Source organism: Coloeus monedula, assembly GCF_965178545.1.
Source record: "Coloeus monedula genome assembly, chromosome: 5".
Classification (NCBI taxonomy): domain Eukaryota; kingdom Metazoa; phylum Chordata; class Aves; order Passeriformes; family Corvidae; genus Coloeus; species Coloeus monedula.
Genome location: NC_138785.1, coordinates 22,181,647 through 22,201,791, shown reverse-complemented (window position 1 = coordinate 22,201,791; position 20,145 = coordinate 22,181,647). Strand labels below are relative to the sequence as shown.

Here is a 20,145-nt window from a genome sequence, read left to right as displayed (position 1 = left end):
ATAGTGCCTACTGCTGTCAACAAGTTATTATTCAGCATCGTGCTCAATGAAATAGTCTTTCCACAATACAAACACTGAAAAACAAAACAAAACAAAACAACCCAAAACCCAAAAAAACCCCCAAACCAAACAAAAATCAAACCCCAAAAAAGCACATCAAACCCCAAAAAAGCACATCAACCCCCCCCCAAACCCAAGAAACCCCCAAAAAATCAACAAAACCACCCCAAAAAGACCCAGCCAAAATATCTGCCCAAACCAACCACACACACACAAAGATATCTCCTCCACAAAAACCCCCAAACAAGTAAACAAAAACCAAACCAAGTTTTGTCTCTGATACACATGAATAGTCAGTGTCTAAAAAGACACATTTTTATGTTTTCCTGCTAATACAATAACTTGGAACAAAGAGATTTTACTGCAAAAAATAGATAGTTCTGCCTACTTTAAACTTGTACCAGCAAAGTTTTGATTAATATGAGCATTCCAGGCCTTTCAGATGTGCCACAGAGGCTCATCCAACTTATCAGCCTACAAGATCACACAGCCTTCAAGGAGAAGCCTTTCACTAACCGTGCAAATTAGAAGCAATCTATTGAAAGGTTGGACTGGATGATCTTTGAAGTCCAGCCTGGACTGTTGTACAATTCTATATTATCATGGGATGTGGCTGGGAGAACACAACAGGCCATATAATTGTGTCAGTCTTGGCTTGCAGTTCTTGAAGAAAAAGACAATTTATCAAATTCAAATCCTGTGAAATGGCCCAGGTGGCCAATTAGGCCAATGGCATCCTGGCCTGTATCAGCAATAGCGTGGCCAGCAGGAGCAGAGCAGAGATCTTCCCCTTTCTACTCAGGACTGGTGAGGCCACACCTCACATACCAGATTCAATTTTTGCCTCTCTCTACAAGAGGGACATTGAGGTGTGGAACATGTCCAGAGAAGGGCAACAGAGCTGGTTACGGATCTGGAGCACAAGTGTTATGACTTAGGGAGCTGGGGGTGTTTAGCTTGGAGAAAAGGAGGCTCAGGGGAGACCTTATCACTCCCTACAACTACCTGAGAGGAGGCTGTAGTGAGAGGGAGGGTTCTTCACTGAAAAGATGGCAAAGCACTGGAACAGGCTGCCCAGGGAAGTGGGGGAGTCGCCATCTCTGGAAGTGTTCAAAAAGTGTGTATATGTGCTGCTTGGAGACAGGGATTAGTGGGGGGCTTGGTGTTGCACTCAATGACCTTAAAGGTCTTTTCCAACCTCAACAATTCTATGATTCCAAATCTGTGTAGATCTACTTTCATGCATTATGGATTAAGATCTGGATTACAACCCACAGATATGTATCAGCCCACCCAAGGCTGTGCACTGAGCCCTTAATTCTGAGAACTGAAGCCTTTACCACCCTCAAAAGCTAAAATTTAATGACCCATTTCATATTACTGTCACTTCATGCCTCCTGTTAAAAGAAGCAGTTCAGTCTTTTTCCATTCCTCTCTCCTGTCCACACGACTTTCCAGTTATTAGGAATTTTTGACTAGGATACCCAAGTTGCATCCAAATTTGGGTGGAAATATATAACTTACTGGAGATATAGTTATTATCTCCCTCTTCACATGATAAATTAGCTACAACACCCTCATTCTTTTGGATTAATGGAGGGTTAAATATACTTATTACTTCTTCCTATTCCTGGAAAACATATGTTTGTTCCAGTTCAAAGCATTTGTGAAATGGAGTAATTTTCATCAGATGATAACCTTGGCTGAAAGCAAAGCAGCTCTAAAGAGCAAAAGACAAGCATTAAAAACTTTAATTCTGGAAGAATCTATAATTCATTGAGACTGTCCACCTTAAAACAAGTAATTCCAAGTCGAGCTAAGTGTTTTATCCTATTAATTTCAAGGATGATGAACCACATTCTTGAAGCAGCACCCACTGAGTACTCTCTTAAAGGTGAAGAGAAGTCCCTAATGGGATTTCCAAAATCACATAGAAGCATTACTACCTGAGAGGCCAATGAAGCATTAAGTCCATTCTTAAATAATACAAGTTCCTTCTGACATTATTCAAAATGTCAGTTTTGAGGCACTTCAAAGTTTCCAAGCACTTCAGATCTCTGAAGCAAGTTACAAAGTTAATTTGCTCAGCAGAAGCATTTGAGGATAAAAATTCACAACTTGCCAGCCAGTTTTGCAGATCCATGTTCACCGGGAGGCTTTCACAGCTACTCAAGCAGAAAAAAAAGCCATATAACCATAATAAAGGTATTTCAAAAGTGGCCCAACCAATCATACTGAAAACTGTAAAGGGTTCTGCCAATATCAAGTTCGGAAAATCAAAAGTGATCTAATCCCTTGGTCTGGTTGATCTGAGCCAACTGTGAGCAGTTCAAGAGGAATCCAGAAGTGAAGGAATCATGGACACAAATCAAGTTTTACGTGCTACATAAACATGACCAACATGCAAATTCAAATTTTCTTTTCAAATGTAGGTATTAAAAACTCATCATGCTAGTTCTGCTATTCAAAAATTTTCAGGACAAAAAAAAATTCTCTTCTGCAAAAATGACTGAAGTTCTGTGTCATTCTTTGCTCTCATGCCCATTTTGAAGCACAGAATAATCACACAGGAGCCTCTGTGGTTAGGCACTTGCCTAGCAGCATCAACAGAGAACAGGAGTTGCTGCTCCCAGCTTTTTTTTTTTTAATTATTATTAATTTTTGACTTATCTTTCTCAAGTTTTCATTGTCATAACAAGATATGAAAGGAAATTAAAAACACAGCTTGAAAGTGGAAAATATTTCTCCTGTTCTTTGCTGTCAAGACAACTATATTTTCTGCAGGAGATGGGTAAAATGTAACCTCTTTTCCAGATGAACAAAAATGAATAAAATGCATGAAACTATATAATTTAAAGTGCATAGAAAAAGATTTGTCTCTCTCTGATGAAAGCAATCAGTCAAAATAGGCAGTCCCCAATGCACTGAAAATATTTTTCAGTAAGAACATTCTTATCAGTTTTGACAGGACTGGATATACTGAGCAAAAGAGAGACGAGCTCATCCGTGCCAAAACTGTGAAGAGAAATACTACAGAGTGTCAAGGTCCCAAGGGGAATTTCTGTTTGACATCACTACTTCTCCCCAGGGCTCCATAGCATTCTCCCCTTCTCCCCACACTGATCCCAATGCAGGAGCATGCCCCTCTTCACTCCAGAGGGCTGTAGCTGCTCAGAGGCTTAAGAGACTTTTTTTTCCAAATCAACTCTAGCCCTGGAAGTCACCGTTAAAAGCCATCAAACCTGTGTGCTGGAAACTGGATAAACCTGTATCTTAATTATTTGAGTTGAATTTTCACAAAGCACTTAACCTTATTGTTCTAGACCAGGGAATCTGGACACCCACTTGTATTACAGCCTAAAATAATTTCTCTTTGTTACAACACACTAAACACACTGGAGCTCAGCAGACATGGCTGACTGTTCTGCTAAGAAGAAATAGTGCACTGTGCTTGCCTTGGCTTTGTGGGTATTAGTTTGGAGTTTGACTTCTGGGTCATTTTGCTCATATACCTGATCCTGGTTCTCATGTATTCCTGGTGGATGTTTTGCTCCACAGGTGAATAATTCATGTGGAGTGAGTTGAGTAGTAGCAACTCTGCTCTGCATTTATCAGAAGGATGACTTGAACCTTAATCTTCTGTGTTCCTGGGGCAGCCTCCACCAAGCCCCCAAATTAATCTCTGGCTTTACTTTGCACTTATTACAAGCAAAGAAATACTCACTCATCCAAAGACCCCAGTGTCAAGGCAGGCAGCTGGACAATCTAGCACCAAAAATTAGATTTTGCTCCCCCCAATCTGAATCAGAGAGTCCAAAAGCTGGTAAATTCTCCAAATGGCACACTACTGATTGAGTCAGTCAGTCTCTCTTTCTGCATCCTCAGATTTTAAAAGAAAATGTTCCGTTCAAAAGCAGAGAGGGAATTTTTAAAAAATACTTTTAAATTTTTTAAAATTCAAGAATACAACTATGGATGGATACTTTTATTTCATTTTCTGCTATACTCAAATATGCATTTAGTTTGGCCTTTAAGCTAAACAGAAGTAGACTTCCAAGTAAAACATAGCTCTCTATTAACACTAGTTTCATTGTGATAGCATGCAAATCCCCAACACTTTCCAGCCAAATTAAATTTCACTGAGATTTGACAAAAGATTTGCAGAAGCTACCAGAAAGTAAAGAATCAGTCTTAATCTATTTATTGCATACCACTAAATGAATGAAGGAAATGCTACTCTTCAGCAGGCTTACAGCAAAATTTAAGTACTGTGCTGAATTGGAACAGCAGGTCTTAGTTCATCAAGGTATTTAATTACCCCTTTAGTATTAAGTAGTTTACTTCATTTCTAGCAGGCTGATTAAGTATTTAAAGTTGCTTTAGAAAGAGTATCCTGGTAGAACTGTGCCAGGTCCACCTTCTCCATCAGCACTAGAGGCAAAGCAGTCAGACACAGCAACATTTATTTCAACTGTTTAGAAAATACACCACCAATAATGTCTCTGAATTGCAAGGGTATCTTTCAGTCACATCATAAATTGCATGTCAACCTTTAGAAACATCTACACAGGTCACAGCTAAAAGTACCAGGTGCTGATACATACACCTTTTTAAAGTCACATTACACAGCTCTACCTTGACTGCACTCACAAAGAGAACAGGTGAACCCATCATTTACCTCAAGTATCTAACCAGGAAGCTAACCAAGAAGGAAATACTTCATGTGCTCTTGGTTATTAAATGGGGTTAGTTAATATGTGTCAGCAGAGCTGTATAACTTATCCTTTTACCTAATGGAACAAAAGGGAATAAGAGATAAAGGATGCAGAAAAGAAGTTTTAACTTTATAAGAATAGACAGCAACTTCCTGAAGATCAAAATATATGCTTGGAACATATGTTGCTCCGTGAGGCAAGTGTAAGGAAAAAATATAGTGTATTAGAAAGAAATGCCACTACTGTAAACAACAAGTGTTTTCAGATGAAGTGGAAGTAGCAATTATTTTACTAGAATGAAAAAATGCAAACAAATAGCAGAACTACGGAGTGCTGCGCTTAACCCTTAATAGTCTGTGAAATAAAAACCTGCATGCAGGAAAGTCCTGCCACTTGCACTGGCAGAAGTGAAGAGGAACAATGTATCTGTTAGTGAGGTTTCAATCCCTCTCACACAAAATGCATGGCACCACAGATCTGCCTTGGATTAAAATAGGTAACATTTCCTCCTTAAGACAATCAAATCAAAATTATTTAGGACTAAACCCTACTATCCTAATGAACAAATGCAGATGGCCCAAAGCATCCTGGGTTACCCTGGTGCCCCTCCAAGGCTAACTGTTTTCCTGCATGCTCACAGCCCTATCCTTCCTCCAAGGCATCTCCAGCTGTCCTGAATGCAAAGGAAACCTTGACATGAACATCTTGGTGCAGGCAGAAACTGATGCAAGAGCAAGGTATATCATCTTGCTCCCTCATTGGGAGGAAATAACCTAAAACATCTTCAGAGAAGAGAAACATACAGTAGGTGGGCGTACGCTAATATGGAAGTGGAGGCAGAGCAAAACACACCCTGATCTTCAAATGCGCACATGTGGTAAGAAAACCAGTGTGGGAACAGAAAGAAAGTCCCCTAAACTTCAAAAGATGTAGAACAGAGCCTTTGAAGATGAGCCCATTCTGAATTACAAGGAGCACTGTAAGAAACGTGAAAACCACTTTATTTCTGCGGTGCTGTTTTCTACACCACTTAGATGTAAGACAGGACTCAGAGCTATCAACTCCCTTTTGTTCGTTTGTTTGTTGGATGGTTATTCACAGGAATGGCAGCTTACATTTCAGCAGTATAGATAAAAGTATTGCACTGAAATTTAAATGTCAAAGAATACATACACAAATGTCAAATACCAACAGACAAATGCCAACAGAGAAATGTCAGAAATACACCCGTGTCTCCCACTGAATAGAACTACATCTGCACAAATGCAAGCCACAGTACTTGTACGTAAAAGCCAGAGCTTTTCTTCAGTTCCTTTGGCGTTGTAATACCACTGGTGCCAATAAAATCAGTGTCTGGCAGCAATCTGAGTGTACTATTCCAAGTACCCAGCTCTGGCAAAAAGTACACCTAAGTGATCTGTGGTCTGCAAGGTGATGGATAACATTTACAGTCACAAGGGTACAAAATTGCTGTTTCAGGCAAATCCCACTCCGGGATTTGTTAACTTGTCACTAGATGACGGAGCCCAACACAACAACCTTTCACATGAATTCTCTTTCCAGCTATGACAGGAGCCCATGAAAGTTGAAGGCAGGGACATGAAAGCAGTTTCTCCTAGATACATGGCTTAATTTGTCCAAATAAAAAACAAGCATAAACATGAATTCTTAGTGTATCCTAAACTATTTGCTTTTTTGAGTCCTGGGGATAATCACCTATGAATATAAGTGAACTTTGCAGAAGTATAAATGACTCCAGAACCCAAGGAGAACAGATTTCAAGCAGAATTTGGACTCTTGAGAAATTCGAGTGTGTTTTAAAATCTTACTTGCTTTATTAAAATCAATTGACTGTTCCTCAGGAAAACAAAATAGCAGTTCTTTACACAATTGACTTGATGGGAATCTCTGGTCCCAATGACTTCAATGGGCTTTTCGTAATGATTTTACCCTTCATTATGTCCTATAAAAGTACTTGAAAATATGTTGATTAGGGAAGATGCATTAGCTCAGAAATTTCAGTCAGTCTGCTAATTGCAGCTGCTTCTACTAGAGCTGAGAAATAAAAATGCTTAGGTAGTTCTGCAGTCAGATCACTAAATACACGAAAATCTGAAGTGTACTTTAATTAGTGTAGTTAACAAAAATATATCTGACTCCTGTAATTATTGTGATTTGCTTCTCACACCAGTAGCTCTGTAAAGTAGATGTAAAGTAAATCCTAATCAAAGATAAAAGATGTGAATTTTTGTCAAATAATAAAATCCCCTAAAAATTTTCTTCTCTGCCTCTGAAGGAATAGTTTTAAGAAACCTACCTTGTTTTTTTTATCTCTGTGACATTGACTAGAAATACCATATTAATTTTAAATTATTTTCTTATTCAATTTATTGCAAAAATTTGAAATAATTAATTGGAATTTTTTTTAAAGAAACCTCTGAGAACAATTATCACATTCTCACAATATATACAGAACTTTCTAAAAAAAATTTCTTTCTATACACCAGAACTCTTTCTAAAGCCTTCTCTGGAATACTGAGTGTTGTTTAGGAAAAAGAAAATTCAAACAGTTTTAATCTGTTCTGCTCTGAACCCTTTCTTCTTTTTAACTAGCTGCAGAGCATCACAAAACTCTATGGAGAGGCATTTACTATCTTGCTTAACAGGAAAATTTTCTTATAATATTGATATTTAATTTTAAATGCTCATGTTGGCAAACGAAAAAAACCCACATACTTTCAGTAGCTTAATTTTAAACTTTGTTTTCTCCTCAACAGGGTTGTATGATGCTGACTTTCATAATCTAATTATATTATGAGCAAAGCTCTAATCTCTGACCAACTTCAAATCCATTTCCCTCCAAAGACAGTGGATATCTCTTTGTTCTTGAACTATCCTAAAGAGTAAACAAGGCAGGTTCAAAAAGCCTGTTTGTATTATCCCACTGTTTTACACAAGTTAGGTGTGCCCACAGTCATTAACATCTGTTTTAAAATTAAACTCTACCAACTCTACTGCTGTTAAACTAGCAGTACAATTCTAAATTACACCATCAAACAAGAATTAGAATAGCTAGGAAGTCTTTTTGTACTTCTGTATTTCCAAGAACTCTCTGTGAATCTCTCTTTCTCTTCTATCTTTTTTGGGAATGAAAAAACACAATTTAGTGCTTCACTCAGGCATTCACCCAGACAGGCCTGAAGTCGAAAAACCCCCAGTCAAAGTCAATGAAACAAATTAAACCAAGAGACACAGATTTGTCTTAGGAAGGTAACTCTAAAGAATAAATCGCTCCTCAGTGCACAGCATGAAAAATAAGTCAAAATATGTTGAAACAGACAGAACTTGAAGGTATGGGAATAACAACTTATCCAACATTCTGGTCTCCCAAAGACTCTGTGAAGTTCTTCCAGATATCAACCAGATCCAGTTCTGTCTAGTTTCTGAAGCACCTTGTCAGGACCTCTGCTCAAGGTGACATAACCATAAGCACCTGTGTACATTAGGGTATTGACAAGAGATGGAACAGCAGGAACAGAATAACAATTCTGGTGAATAGTGGAGGAGACAGTTCAGTGTTTAGACACTTTAGACTTCTTATTTATCTCTTCCTTCTTTCAGAGTACTTATCTGTTGCTCCAGAAGGTGTGCAGACAATGAGGCACTTCATCATCTAGTGACGCACACATGGAACTAGTTTACATATATTAAGAAAACTCTATCATTTCCTTTCAGACCTCGTGTTCCTCCTGTATAAAACCCAGTATGATGTGATACACTAAATGAAGAGAAGAGATCTTGGTATTTTTCAGGAAGTGTGTCTTTAAAGGACAGCTGCTCCTGGAAAAGCTTATTACTCTTTTGTTCACCTGTGAAGTCCCAAACGATTTTTGCCATACTGGATAAGCAGTTGTTCAAAGCTAAGGATATTCATTGCAAATAGAGACCTGTTTCCACCATTTCTTACACAGGACTTAAATTCAGTTTTAGACTGGCAAAACTCAAATACCAAGAAAGAGTAATTTTGTGGGACATATATGCCCTTCCCTGTAACATCCAAGTCCGGGCATTTGGACTGTGTCTGGCAGCTGAATACATAACATTAACTTATTCTGTAAAAGTTAACTCATTAAAACACCATGTTTTTATTTCATGAAGAGACTTCAGAAATTTTATCTGTACTACAAGAGATTTTCTCTTTCCATAGCTATGAATTTTAATCACCTAGCAGGTGGAGCATCCCACTTTGACCAAGTATCAGCGACCAATCTCAGTGCTTTAAACATAATTCAGTGTAAAATTTGCTATTTTGGACAGAGGTTGCAAGGATTACAAAACAACAGCTTTCACTGGTCCTTTGGGATAATTGATCAGCAACTCAACACATTCTGTATTACAAATGATACCTTGATCAACACAACCTGCTCCAAGGCCTATTTGAAATAACAAAATCGATGAGTATCTCAAAGTTCAAAGCTTTTCTCCCATCTCTTACTCCTTAACAATACAGAACACCATGCTATCTGCCATCAAATGCTTTTCTATTAACACAGAACACAAGAAAGGTTTCGAAAATATCAGTAAAAATAGTCTCTTGTTTGAATATATGTAGCCTCACCTTGCGGATGCCTCTGCCAAGATCTTCTCCATAGTTAGTTCCCAAAATTTCAAAATGTACATTGGGGTTCCCCCCATTTTCTGCAAATTCCAGTTCTCCTGTCAAGCCATTCACTCCACCCTATTGAAAAAAAAAGGAGCATGGAATGAAAACTCGTAAGTGGGTAACTGTATTAACCTTTTGTTTCTCAAAGGGATTTATGCACTAACTATGCAGAATACACAGGTAACTACCAGCATGAGGACAGTTTTCCAAAGACCATGTTTCCCTAAAAATTCTGATGCTTACATTATTCTTGCATCATGATTAAGTTCTTCACAGAAGAATTAAAGTCAGCAATGCTACACAGATGCATTACAAGCAATAGTCTTACTCTTAGCATATTTGCACTCCAATTTCTGTTCTTTGACCCATCAACATATATGTATTGACACTCTAACCCCACCAAATTTAAAAGAAAAACCAAAACCATTTTGCAACAAAGTTTAGTGGAAGCAAAGCTAAACACAAATATATAAAAGAAATTGCACAAAAATTAGTTATGTTTGTTGATTTTTGCTTTTTCCCTTTAAATATTTCTCCCTCATGAAAGATTTCCACATGAGGGCAGGCTGAATTTTAGATGAAGTTACATGTTTTTTGAGCTCAACATATGTGATTTGCACAAATGAAGAAGGGCTTGATTCAAGGTCTAGCTGAATGCAGTGATTTTTCTTTCTCCTCCCAATTTATCCTTTACTAAGAATACATGACATGGGCAAGAGTGAACATCTCTTCAAGCGTGCTTTAACTCTTTTACAGTTTTGCTGGAAGGGGTTAAAATATTACAGATGAAACAGTGAATAATCCCTACAAAGAATTAGAGTTCAAAGGGCTATACACACCACAGCCATACTCAAAATATATTCCAGAGTTAATTCAACATGACACACATTTCATCTTTGTATAAGAACTATGATGACCTGAACTATAAAATCAACAGAACCATGTAAAATGCCAATAATGAAAACCTTTACCCTTCAAAAATTTCTTCAGTGTACAGATTCAGGGAAAATTTGATGTTTAACCCTCTCCCTCAAAAAAAGAAAGGTAAAAAATATTTTTTTTATGTTTTTATGCACACACACACACAAAAAATCTGCCTCTGGTGTAAAACCCTATGAAATGCATAGTTTTTCCCCAAAACATAAGGCAAGAACTTTGCAGTTGTGATTGCTGTTTCACTTAGGAGCTTTTTTATTTAAACTGGAAAAACTTGCATTATGAACTACCTAGCTAAGCACATGAGCCTTGCTGAATCATGATATTAAAAGCTCTATTCTTACATCTTCAGTTTGGACAAAATCCAGGAAGGACTACAGAATTTGCATCTCCATTGCAAATTGCTGTGAACTAACAGAATGTTCTCCTACTTTTACAAAACATTACTGTAATTATAACAAAAGTTATGAAATTGATCATTGAGAATATCTTAAGAATTTACTAGAAACTAGTACTATCAGGGAATAATACATGAATAATTATATATTAAAATAATAATACAAATATTACAATAATACAAATACATAATGAGTGCCATTTACAGTTAAAACCAAGGAAATACTTTGTGTATTTACATATTTAATGATTTTTAAAAAATATTTTCCATAATATTTTCTTTCTACAATATTTACTTTTTATTCCACACTACAACAGAAATAAATGTAAAAAAAGAAAGGAAAAAAAATCCAATATCCTGGTTAAGGCTATATCTGAACAGTCTTTTGCAGGAGGACTCTGGCAACTGCAAACCAGACAATTTTGACGCATGCTGGGGTTAGCAAGACACTCTGATTACTTTTTAACTTCACTACAATAACACTTTCATGGCTTTTAGGTTGGGGTTAGCACACCTCTGGCTGGTTCAGAGTAAAGTCAGAGTGAGCTTGTGTTTACCCACTGAATCATTTGAACGTATCCTTTGGTAAATAACCAAGTTTCACAAATATGAACCTTTAACTTAAATCTGACTTCATCCTACTCATGGAACAGAAGTGGAAACTTGCCCCACATACCTTTTCTCTCATAGGTTCTTATTTGGCTTTCTGATTACCTAAGGCACAATTTCACAGAACATGTGATGTAGAAATGCCTGCAAAGTGGCACAGACCTGCACTAGTTGGGATGCCCAGCTGATTGCTCAAAGACTCCATCTGGACACCTTACCAGATACTGATTTGATGATATTATACTTAATATTTCTTATATTACTTCCCAAAACTTTCCCCCACACTGGGTACTAAAACTGTGGGTCAGAGGTAGGTAAAGTGTGAAAATTAATTAAACTGTTATAGACCACCTGAGCAGCACCATGATCTCAAGTGAGCCACAAGCAGGACCTGGAAAAAGGAAGGGAAAACTCTGGAACAAAATGGTGAAAGAAAAGGAATATTCAACAAAAAAAATCCCTACAATCTCTTCACACAGATGCTTTGTACAGCAGAAAAAAGAAATGAAGAATATAGAATTTTCAATCTAGAAAATTAAAGCAACTTTATTTTCCATATTGAGAGTGGTTCCAATACTTTAAGAAACATGAAGATAAAATCATGTCTAAAATGCAAATGATTTTTTGAGACTTAAGATAGCAATTTAAAATTTTAATAAACTTCTAAATTTTTTAATAATATTTTTCCTTATTTGAGCAAATATGATTAAAAATAATTTAAAGAATCATTTAACCTCAATTATACTTGAAGTAATCAAAACCATTTCTTAAGAAAACAAGGGATATGGAAATATATGTCCCCTTACATACAGTACAGGTTAACAGAATTACCTAACATATTTTGGAATTCGATCTCCATCCAGAAACTTTGTATAACTTTATTTAACTTGATTTTTTAAATGGCTGCAATTGTCAGGGCATGATACAAACTGTAAGTCCGTCAACTTTATTTGTCTGGAATCCCATCTTAAGCACCACAACATTATTTCTCATTTATCTATTTTGGCAATCCTATAAATCTTTGAAAATTTCTCGTTATGGACTGTCTTAATCAGAGCTTCCTCTCCTAGACTGTGTACGCATGAAAATAGTGCAGTAAGAGCTCAGATTAGTTGGAAATGATGATGGCTCAGGAGGGAAGGCAGAGGCAAAAATACAAAACAGCAAAGAACTGCCCATTTAATACCAACAATGTTAAATTTATAGGAAATTTCTTGGGGTCTTGATTTTTCCTCCATATCTGGGACTGATCTTGTTGGACCATGCAATCCTGTTATTGGTCTCTACTTTTCCTCATTGTCCCACACAGCTTTTTTACAAGGCTTACACAAATCTGGTTTATTGCTTAGGGCTGGTAGAGTGGAACAGGATATCGCCTAGGAAGATTTTCAGGACGCTGCTCCAATTTTTATGCATAGTCTTTCACAGTATGGATCTCTCTGAAACACTTGATTTATGGCATGAGTTTTATCCCTCTGCTAATGCAGAGTGGAAGGAGATCATAGAGGAAATGACCATCTGTATGACAGCTACTGATCCAGTAACTTCCTGACGAGATTTTTACCAGTGATTTCAGTGTTACTCATGATAACCGGCAAGAGTAAAAGAAAATTTTCGTTGCATTTAACTTACAGGAACAATGCTACTGGGGAAACATGAAGACACATTTGTTTATGTACCTTCTCAAATTCTTCTAAGGTTCAGCTGCAACCATGCAATTTCCTGACACATATGAAACTGAAGAGTGAAATGTCAGTTGCTGGGACAAAAGTGTTTTACTTATGATTCTGATCACTGCTCGGGGCTTTGCAGAGCTGTTATAAAGCTTGGCAATATAATTAAAGCCTACTTGAGTCTCATCTAGACTGGCAAGACAAACTACAGTTTATATATGTTTAGGCACTGAAGTAAGTCCCTGAAGAAAGCAGTATTTACCTAGCAGTCAGGACCTCGCTTGGGAATGTCAGCTTGCCAATCATCAGCTATAAAATATTGTTCTTGCTCTCAGCTTCTGTTCAAACTTCCTCTTCTTTTTTTTTTTCAAAATATGGTTATTCTCAGGACTAGCTCTTTTGCAATTAAGGATAAAAAATGTGGCTATAGGCAGGAAAAAATGCTACAAACATCAAATACGAGTTCCACATTTCATTTTTGAAAAAATATGATTTTGAGAACATGGCTGAGTTTTCAACTAGCAGAGACCATCCAATCTATTACCTGAAAAACAATTTGGCACCTTTTTTGCAAGTCACCACTGAGTGTCACTGACATTTCTGAGACCAGAACTAGTTCACAATTCCACTTATGATTCATGAAACAGCTCATTTCCCAGAAAGGGACAGGTTCTATGTTGCTGCTAGCACTAAAAATTTGCTGTTAGCTAAAAATATGTGACTGGGAAGAGCCCAGAGATGTGTGAGAGAAGGTAGATGCCATCTTGCTGAGTTGATCCCTCCTCTAATCCTACTTACATTTATTCCCAGACTATTCAGAAAGATTAATTTTTCTCAAAGTAGAATTATTTTCTAGTGATACTTATTCCTCCAACTGTGAAATAGCTTTACTGAGAAATAAACAAGTGAGCATGCGTTTAGGGATAGTTCCTATACAGAAGTGAATTTAAACTAATTGCTGTAGCTGGCCAAATTCATTAGAAGGATTGTATTTCCAGATGGATTTAACTGTTTACTCAGTTAGAGAATGGGTAGAAACTGATATTAGATTTAAATAATTGTGGTGGGCTTAACATTTTTTCTTTAGGCTTTGTCCAATCAGCTGAATTCACAAAGAAAAAACCAGCTTTTGTAGCTGTTTGTAGAAATAGCGATGCATGAGTCAAATATTCAACAAATGACAATGAGGAATGATTTAGACAGCTTTTTTACTACTTTAAGAAATGTTTGAAACTCTAATTTCCTCTGTTCCCTACTCTCCCCTAGCAGCTCATTAACTATAAAAAACCAGTTTATTTACCACCAGAGTTCCATTTTTAACAATTGCTGCTGCAGGTAGAACATCAGCATCCCTTTCTCTTACCTTCTTCAGTGAGTAGCTTAATAAAGATTTCCCAACTCTTTTCTTATTTCCCCCTCCAGAAATCAAAGAAAGACTTCCCTCTGTAGCTAAAACACTTCCAGATGTTCCTGCTTCTGGATCTTAAACTCTAAAAGACAGATATTTCTTCTATAAAAGCTTCCTCTAAAACTAGGTTTGTTGTTGTTGTTGTTTGTTTTTTTTTTTTTTAGCAGCAAAAGCTCCATGGTGCTTCTGCTTTGCTGCTGCCAGAAGAACAACTGCTTGAGTTGTTGGTCCTCTCCTGAAGCAGGCAGCCTCGAATTAGACATCTCTTCCTCAACTCAAAACCATACTTGAGTACAATTTAATTCCTAGAGAAGCTACACTGGGAGGAGGGACAACCTGAGACCAGGTGATTATTTCAGCTCTACAGTACAGATCATCATGAAGGAAGAATTAAGGTGTTGCAGAGGATGGAAGTTCTTTTTCCAGGAATATTTAAGAAATCTCAGAATGTATTTTTACCCTGAATTATATCAATATCTTCCTATGATATTCCATTATACACTACATCCTGTAAACAATGGTGATTTCAAAATGAAAATGCAGAACTTTTTATTCAGAAACTATTTAAATACCCCGTGGTGACTTCCTCCTGTTTGCTTTCAAAATTAAGGAATACCGGTATGTTTTTGTGAAAAAAATTCTATTTCAGTTGATTTTAGAGGACTCCCCAGGACAGCAGGAGTGAAAATATGTTTAAAGAATAAGGTGAGATGGGAAAGAGAAGCATTCTCAAGAAGAGAGATTAAGTGGGGGCTTTTTTCCCTTCATTACTTTTGGATTTTATTGTTTTTGTGATGCCCCATCAGGCATTCATCAATGACAAATTTTTAATTTCAAAAGTACACAGCTGTGATCCCAAAGTTCTTCTACCTAACTGCTTTAGTGAAAGAAAAGGGAAAGTAGGCCACAAAACTAAAGCAGAATTCCTGTTCTTGTGCAATTCCAACTCTCAGCTGCAATCTTTAGCTTTCCTCTGCCTACGGATTGAAATGCTACTGACATCCACACACAGTAAAATTTCTGTATTTCATTTGGATTCGATTTTGACTTTCAATTTTAGCATATTACTTCTAGAAATTCATCTCTGTCAGCACAGTGCAGTGCAAGGAGGATTTGGATTATTCAATTTACACCAATAAAATACTTTCTTTTCAAAGTCATCTAATTGGAATAACAGAGAAACCCAAAAGTGACAGGATGGAAGCGTGATTAGCTGCACAGATCAGGAATTTCTTTGGCATTTGATTAATTTTTTTAGCAAGCTAACAACAACTCTGGAATTTCCACTTGCTCCCGCCTTCTTGAACACTTTCATAATTCTCCTGGCCATTTAAATGGAAAAGTGTGCAATGGTATTTACAAAATCCAAGGCGAGAGGCGAACCAGCCTTGCCTGAAACATAGCTCAAAATACACAGGATTGCCAACTGTGAATTTGAAATTGCTCTGATAGGTAGGTTAAGAGCAATACAGTTTGGAGTCCCTTAAAGCCATATCCTGCCCCTGAAATAAGAAATGTGTCCTGGATTATTCTTTCAGTCTCGTGACTTCAAACTGCTAGAATGGAAAGTGGAAACAGATACCAAAGAAATCCTTGAACTGTCATTTTGGAGGTAATGCAGATTAAGCTGGGACTGCATAAAATATAAGCAGTGCTCAAAGGAGTCTTATGTTTTGCCTGCATCGTCATAATTTCTGGTATAGCTAAATACCTGATGCAGAATGGCAACTTCTCATCACAACATTATATTTTAAATGGTTTTTATGTTCTGTAGTGAAAGCCACAATTAAAGCGTTTAAGATTTTTTTTTTTAAATAGACAAAATTTTTGTCCATTTTTTTCCCTGCGTTTACAATGCCAGCACTTTAAAAGTAAGCATACATTACAAGGAAGTGTATGCAGACAAATTAGAAGGCAGTTTTACGAAAGATATCAATAACATAAGGAAAATGACATGAATAACTTACAGGGAAGGGCAAACCCTGAACTTGTTCATATTGACTAAATAGTGGCCCAGAAGGCTGCAATATTTGTCTGTAAGTATGTGGAGGCTGTAAACATTATGAAGGAAGGAAATGACTAAGAAAAATTGTCTTAAAAGACTGAAGAACAGGAAAAGCATCTTGGGCATGAGCATGATTAAGGTATGAAATAAAAATCACAGGGAAGCAGCAACACTGGATAAAGCTCTGTAGAGACTGTTACAGGCACAGTTTTGTGGTGGCTGAATATAGCCTAGATACTTTAGGGGGTTCCTTACTCCTATTTCTATGATTTCACTTTATTAACATCAGAAACAGTGCAACGGTGAATTCCACAGAACATTACCCAGGTGTAATTCTGCAACTTTTTTCTTTTAGAAATAAAACAGTAAATTTATTTTCTTTACTTCCTAACCTGTGAAACTTGCCTGTTCACCAGCGACACTTTTTCTTCCTTGAACATCCAGCTGGTTTGGTAGTTTTGGTAAACAAACTTATTGATTTTACTTCAATATGATTATTATGACATTGAAAAAACACAACCAACCAACCAACAACCCAAACCAAATAAAGACTACTTCCATTCAGGAACTGTGAATATGTAAAACCGATACTGCTGGTACTGGGTAGAGTAATGTGCACCTCAGCAGGAAATACTGCCTAATGTAAGTATTTTAGGAATCAAAGATGAGGAAATACAGAGAAAAAGTACCTTCTTGATGGTTTCCAACATTGATCGTCCTCCTTGCCAGGGTTTAGAATTCTTCCTGATGCAGGTGAGGCTGGCCATGCTGTGCCACTTCCTGTCCTCCAGCTTCTTATGAAAGGCATTTGCCAGCAGGAGGACAGTGTCATATATATACAGGTTTGAAATCTGTAAATGGATCAAAAGGGAAGCATTACCACTATTATTTGTAGCCTCCTGCCAGAATTTATAATTTGTTTTGCCTCACCCATAATCCTCTGGTAATTAAATACTTTATTTGGTATTAAGAAGAACCTGTAAGAGGCAAAATGTCACTCCTTTGGGCTCTGGTAAAACCTGCAGCTGGCGGCTGTAACACTAAAAGTGATTTGCAGCAACAAACTACACACACGAGAAGTGCAAGCAGCCCAGTCACTGGCACAGCTCCACCTGCCAGATTTACAGCTCTACTTATGACCGTAAACTGACTTTCTTTTATTTTTAACCAGTTGCTTGTGAGACTCAATTTTTCAGTCACCAGATATTTGGACACCATCAAATTATCTTCAAGGCTGTTTTGTTCTTTTGAAAAGCAGAAACTCTGAAAATTTAGAAGAGATCATTTCATTGTGGTTTTTGTTCCTGATTTGTGCAGTCAATTCAGATTGGCACTTTCTGGCATGAAATACGACTCAATGAAATTTTTGTCAGTGTGCAGTTGCATGTTGATTCTGCAATTTATAGTGTTTACTGTCAGAGTATTTGACATTGGCTCTTAATTCCCTGCAGGACAAAACTGCTACAGAATAAATGTGTGTGTGTTTCACTGTGAGCAGAGCTGCATACAGTGTGAGGAAGTTCCAGTTTGGGATCAAAGACAGAACAGTGGAACTCAAGAAGAGAAATCACTTGTGCGCCACTTCCACTTAACCATGTTCTAGTTCTATGTACGTGCTTTTGAATGCACACAGTGCCAAGTCAGATGTGAAAGACACAATTAAATGTAAAAGAATAGAACCTCAGAATTCATGAAAACTTATGAAACAAGTAATTTTCAATATAGTTTTATATCAGTCTTTCCTGTCCTCAAATGGCAGGAACATTTAAGTTACTGACAGTATCATAAAAAGAAACCTCAGCTGTCCTGAACAGAGGTTCTCATGAAGAAAATTTACGTTCAGAAATGAAAAAGACTTTTGGGAATATTATTTTTAGATAACCTATGGATCATCTGAAGTTACTGAGGGAAACTCAGTTTCCTCAGCTGCATGATAAAGAGCTCTGTAGAGCATTCCTAGTGCCTGACAACAAATTATCCAGTGGCAATTTGAGGAAAGCTTGCTGGGGCTTTTTCTCCATCAGTCAGACAAGCCAAAAGACATTTCCTCAGATTTGTGGAATATGTTGGCTGCTCTCTGTAAAGGTTTTTTACACAGATATAGGTGGTGTGCTCAAAGTTTTAGAAGAAAAAGGAAGCTTACAAAAGGAAAGTTTGGGAATTTAGTGGCCCTATTTTGCTTTTTAAATATATCCAAAGACTGGGAAAGCCCTGCAGCTATTGGGAGGGGGTATATGGCAAGGAAGCACAATAATGCTGAGGATCTGAGACGCTGATAAGCAAATCCACACATCCCCTTAAAAAAGGAGAAAATAAAAATTAAAAAACCCCAAACACCTCTCTTTCTACCTAATTACTCCTTTCCATACAACATATTTTTATGTTTTTATTTCCTTTGGTAAATCCCATCTTTATGCTGGCTTTGCTTGTGTCATCCGCAACCTGTTGTTGCATGCTGTTCCCAGGAAGGTCTCATGACAGATTCCCTACCTGCATAGCACCCAGGAAAGAGGTACTCTCTCCTTACCTGGCCAGAATTACTTAAGACATAGCAAATGACTTCCCAATTTTATCAAAGGAAGACTAATGATCTGCTGCTTTCCCTTGTGATAAGCTGCTGGAATTCTCCCTTACCTTTACAACTCTACACTGTTAGTAGCAGAGATGCACAGAACCTCTGATCCTTATTGCCCCTTTTCTTTAAATGATCCTTCACTCTGTCTTTCTGGAAGGTGCTTCTTTATTCTTACTTGAGCTCCTCCAGTGACTATGAACATTTCCATTTTGGTATTCACCCAGGAACAAATCTCCTTTCTTCAGAGGCACAGGCCAGGCATCACTGTGCATGACAGGATTAAAAGCATGGATTGACAATCTGGGTCCAGGTTAATCAAGCATTTAAAAAAAAAACTTGGATGATTTGCCTGCATATTGTAAACTTACAAAGAATTCAAAGCATTTCAGCTAAAACTGTTTCCACAACGAAGTCAGCTCTACAGGGACATTTGTTGGAGCAGGGAGGGAAAGAATTATCAGTGCGCTGTGAGGCAAGCTTTTTTCATGTAAGCCTTTTCCAACGGGAAAAAAAACCCCATACCACCTCTGGAGAGCAGAGGGAATAAGGTCACTAATGAGACTAAATTGGTACATGACCAGCTGTGGATGCCAAGTCATCATTTCCCAACAAAATGACATTGCTTTCAAGGTAACTTCTGTAACCTACTATCAAGGGGAATAGAAGACAATTGTCAGTTCATGAGGAAGGATGCACTCACTAATCTAAGAGTAATATAGCTGGGCCTTTATCCAGCATTAACAGGGCTCAGGAGGACAGAGCTCAGCAGCTATTAAGCATTGTTAGTCCTTCACTAATAGTTGAGCTTAACATTTACAGCAATCAATCACTGATCATACAATGATAAAGACCCTACAATTAATTTCTGTTTCCCAAAATCACCCTTTCCTGCCACTACCAGAAGTATGCTTCATGAATATCTGTCCTGATGAACAGAAGGGGGTTGTAATTTAAAGTCACTTTACACTTTTATTTACTTCCCACGTTAATTTACTAGGGCATTTAATTCCTGGTGTCCATTACTGATCCTTTATTTACTCCAAGCCTGTTAGACTAATAGCTGGTCACTTGCATTACCAAGAAGTATTTAATTGCATAACCTTC

General features: G+C 37.3%; 1 protein-coding gene across 2 annotated transcripts in view; it reads right to left on the bottom strand.

Annotated features, from left to right (window-relative positions):
* Positions 1–20,145, bottom strand: part of GRID2 (glutamate ionotropic receptor delta type subunit 2) — a gene marked incomplete at both ends in the record, with an annotated part of 694,960 nt that overhangs the window by 187,096 nt on the left and 487,719 nt on the right. For both annotated transcript variants that reach the window (XM_082281726.1, XM_082281727.1), the window contains 2 exons: positions 9,394–9,513; positions 17,156–17,317. In XM_082281726.1, coding sequence (XP_082137852.1) covers positions 9,394–9,513; positions 17,156–17,317 — 282 coding nt within the window. The remainder of the gene's footprint in view (positions 1–9,393; positions 9,514–17,155; positions 17,318–20,145) is intronic.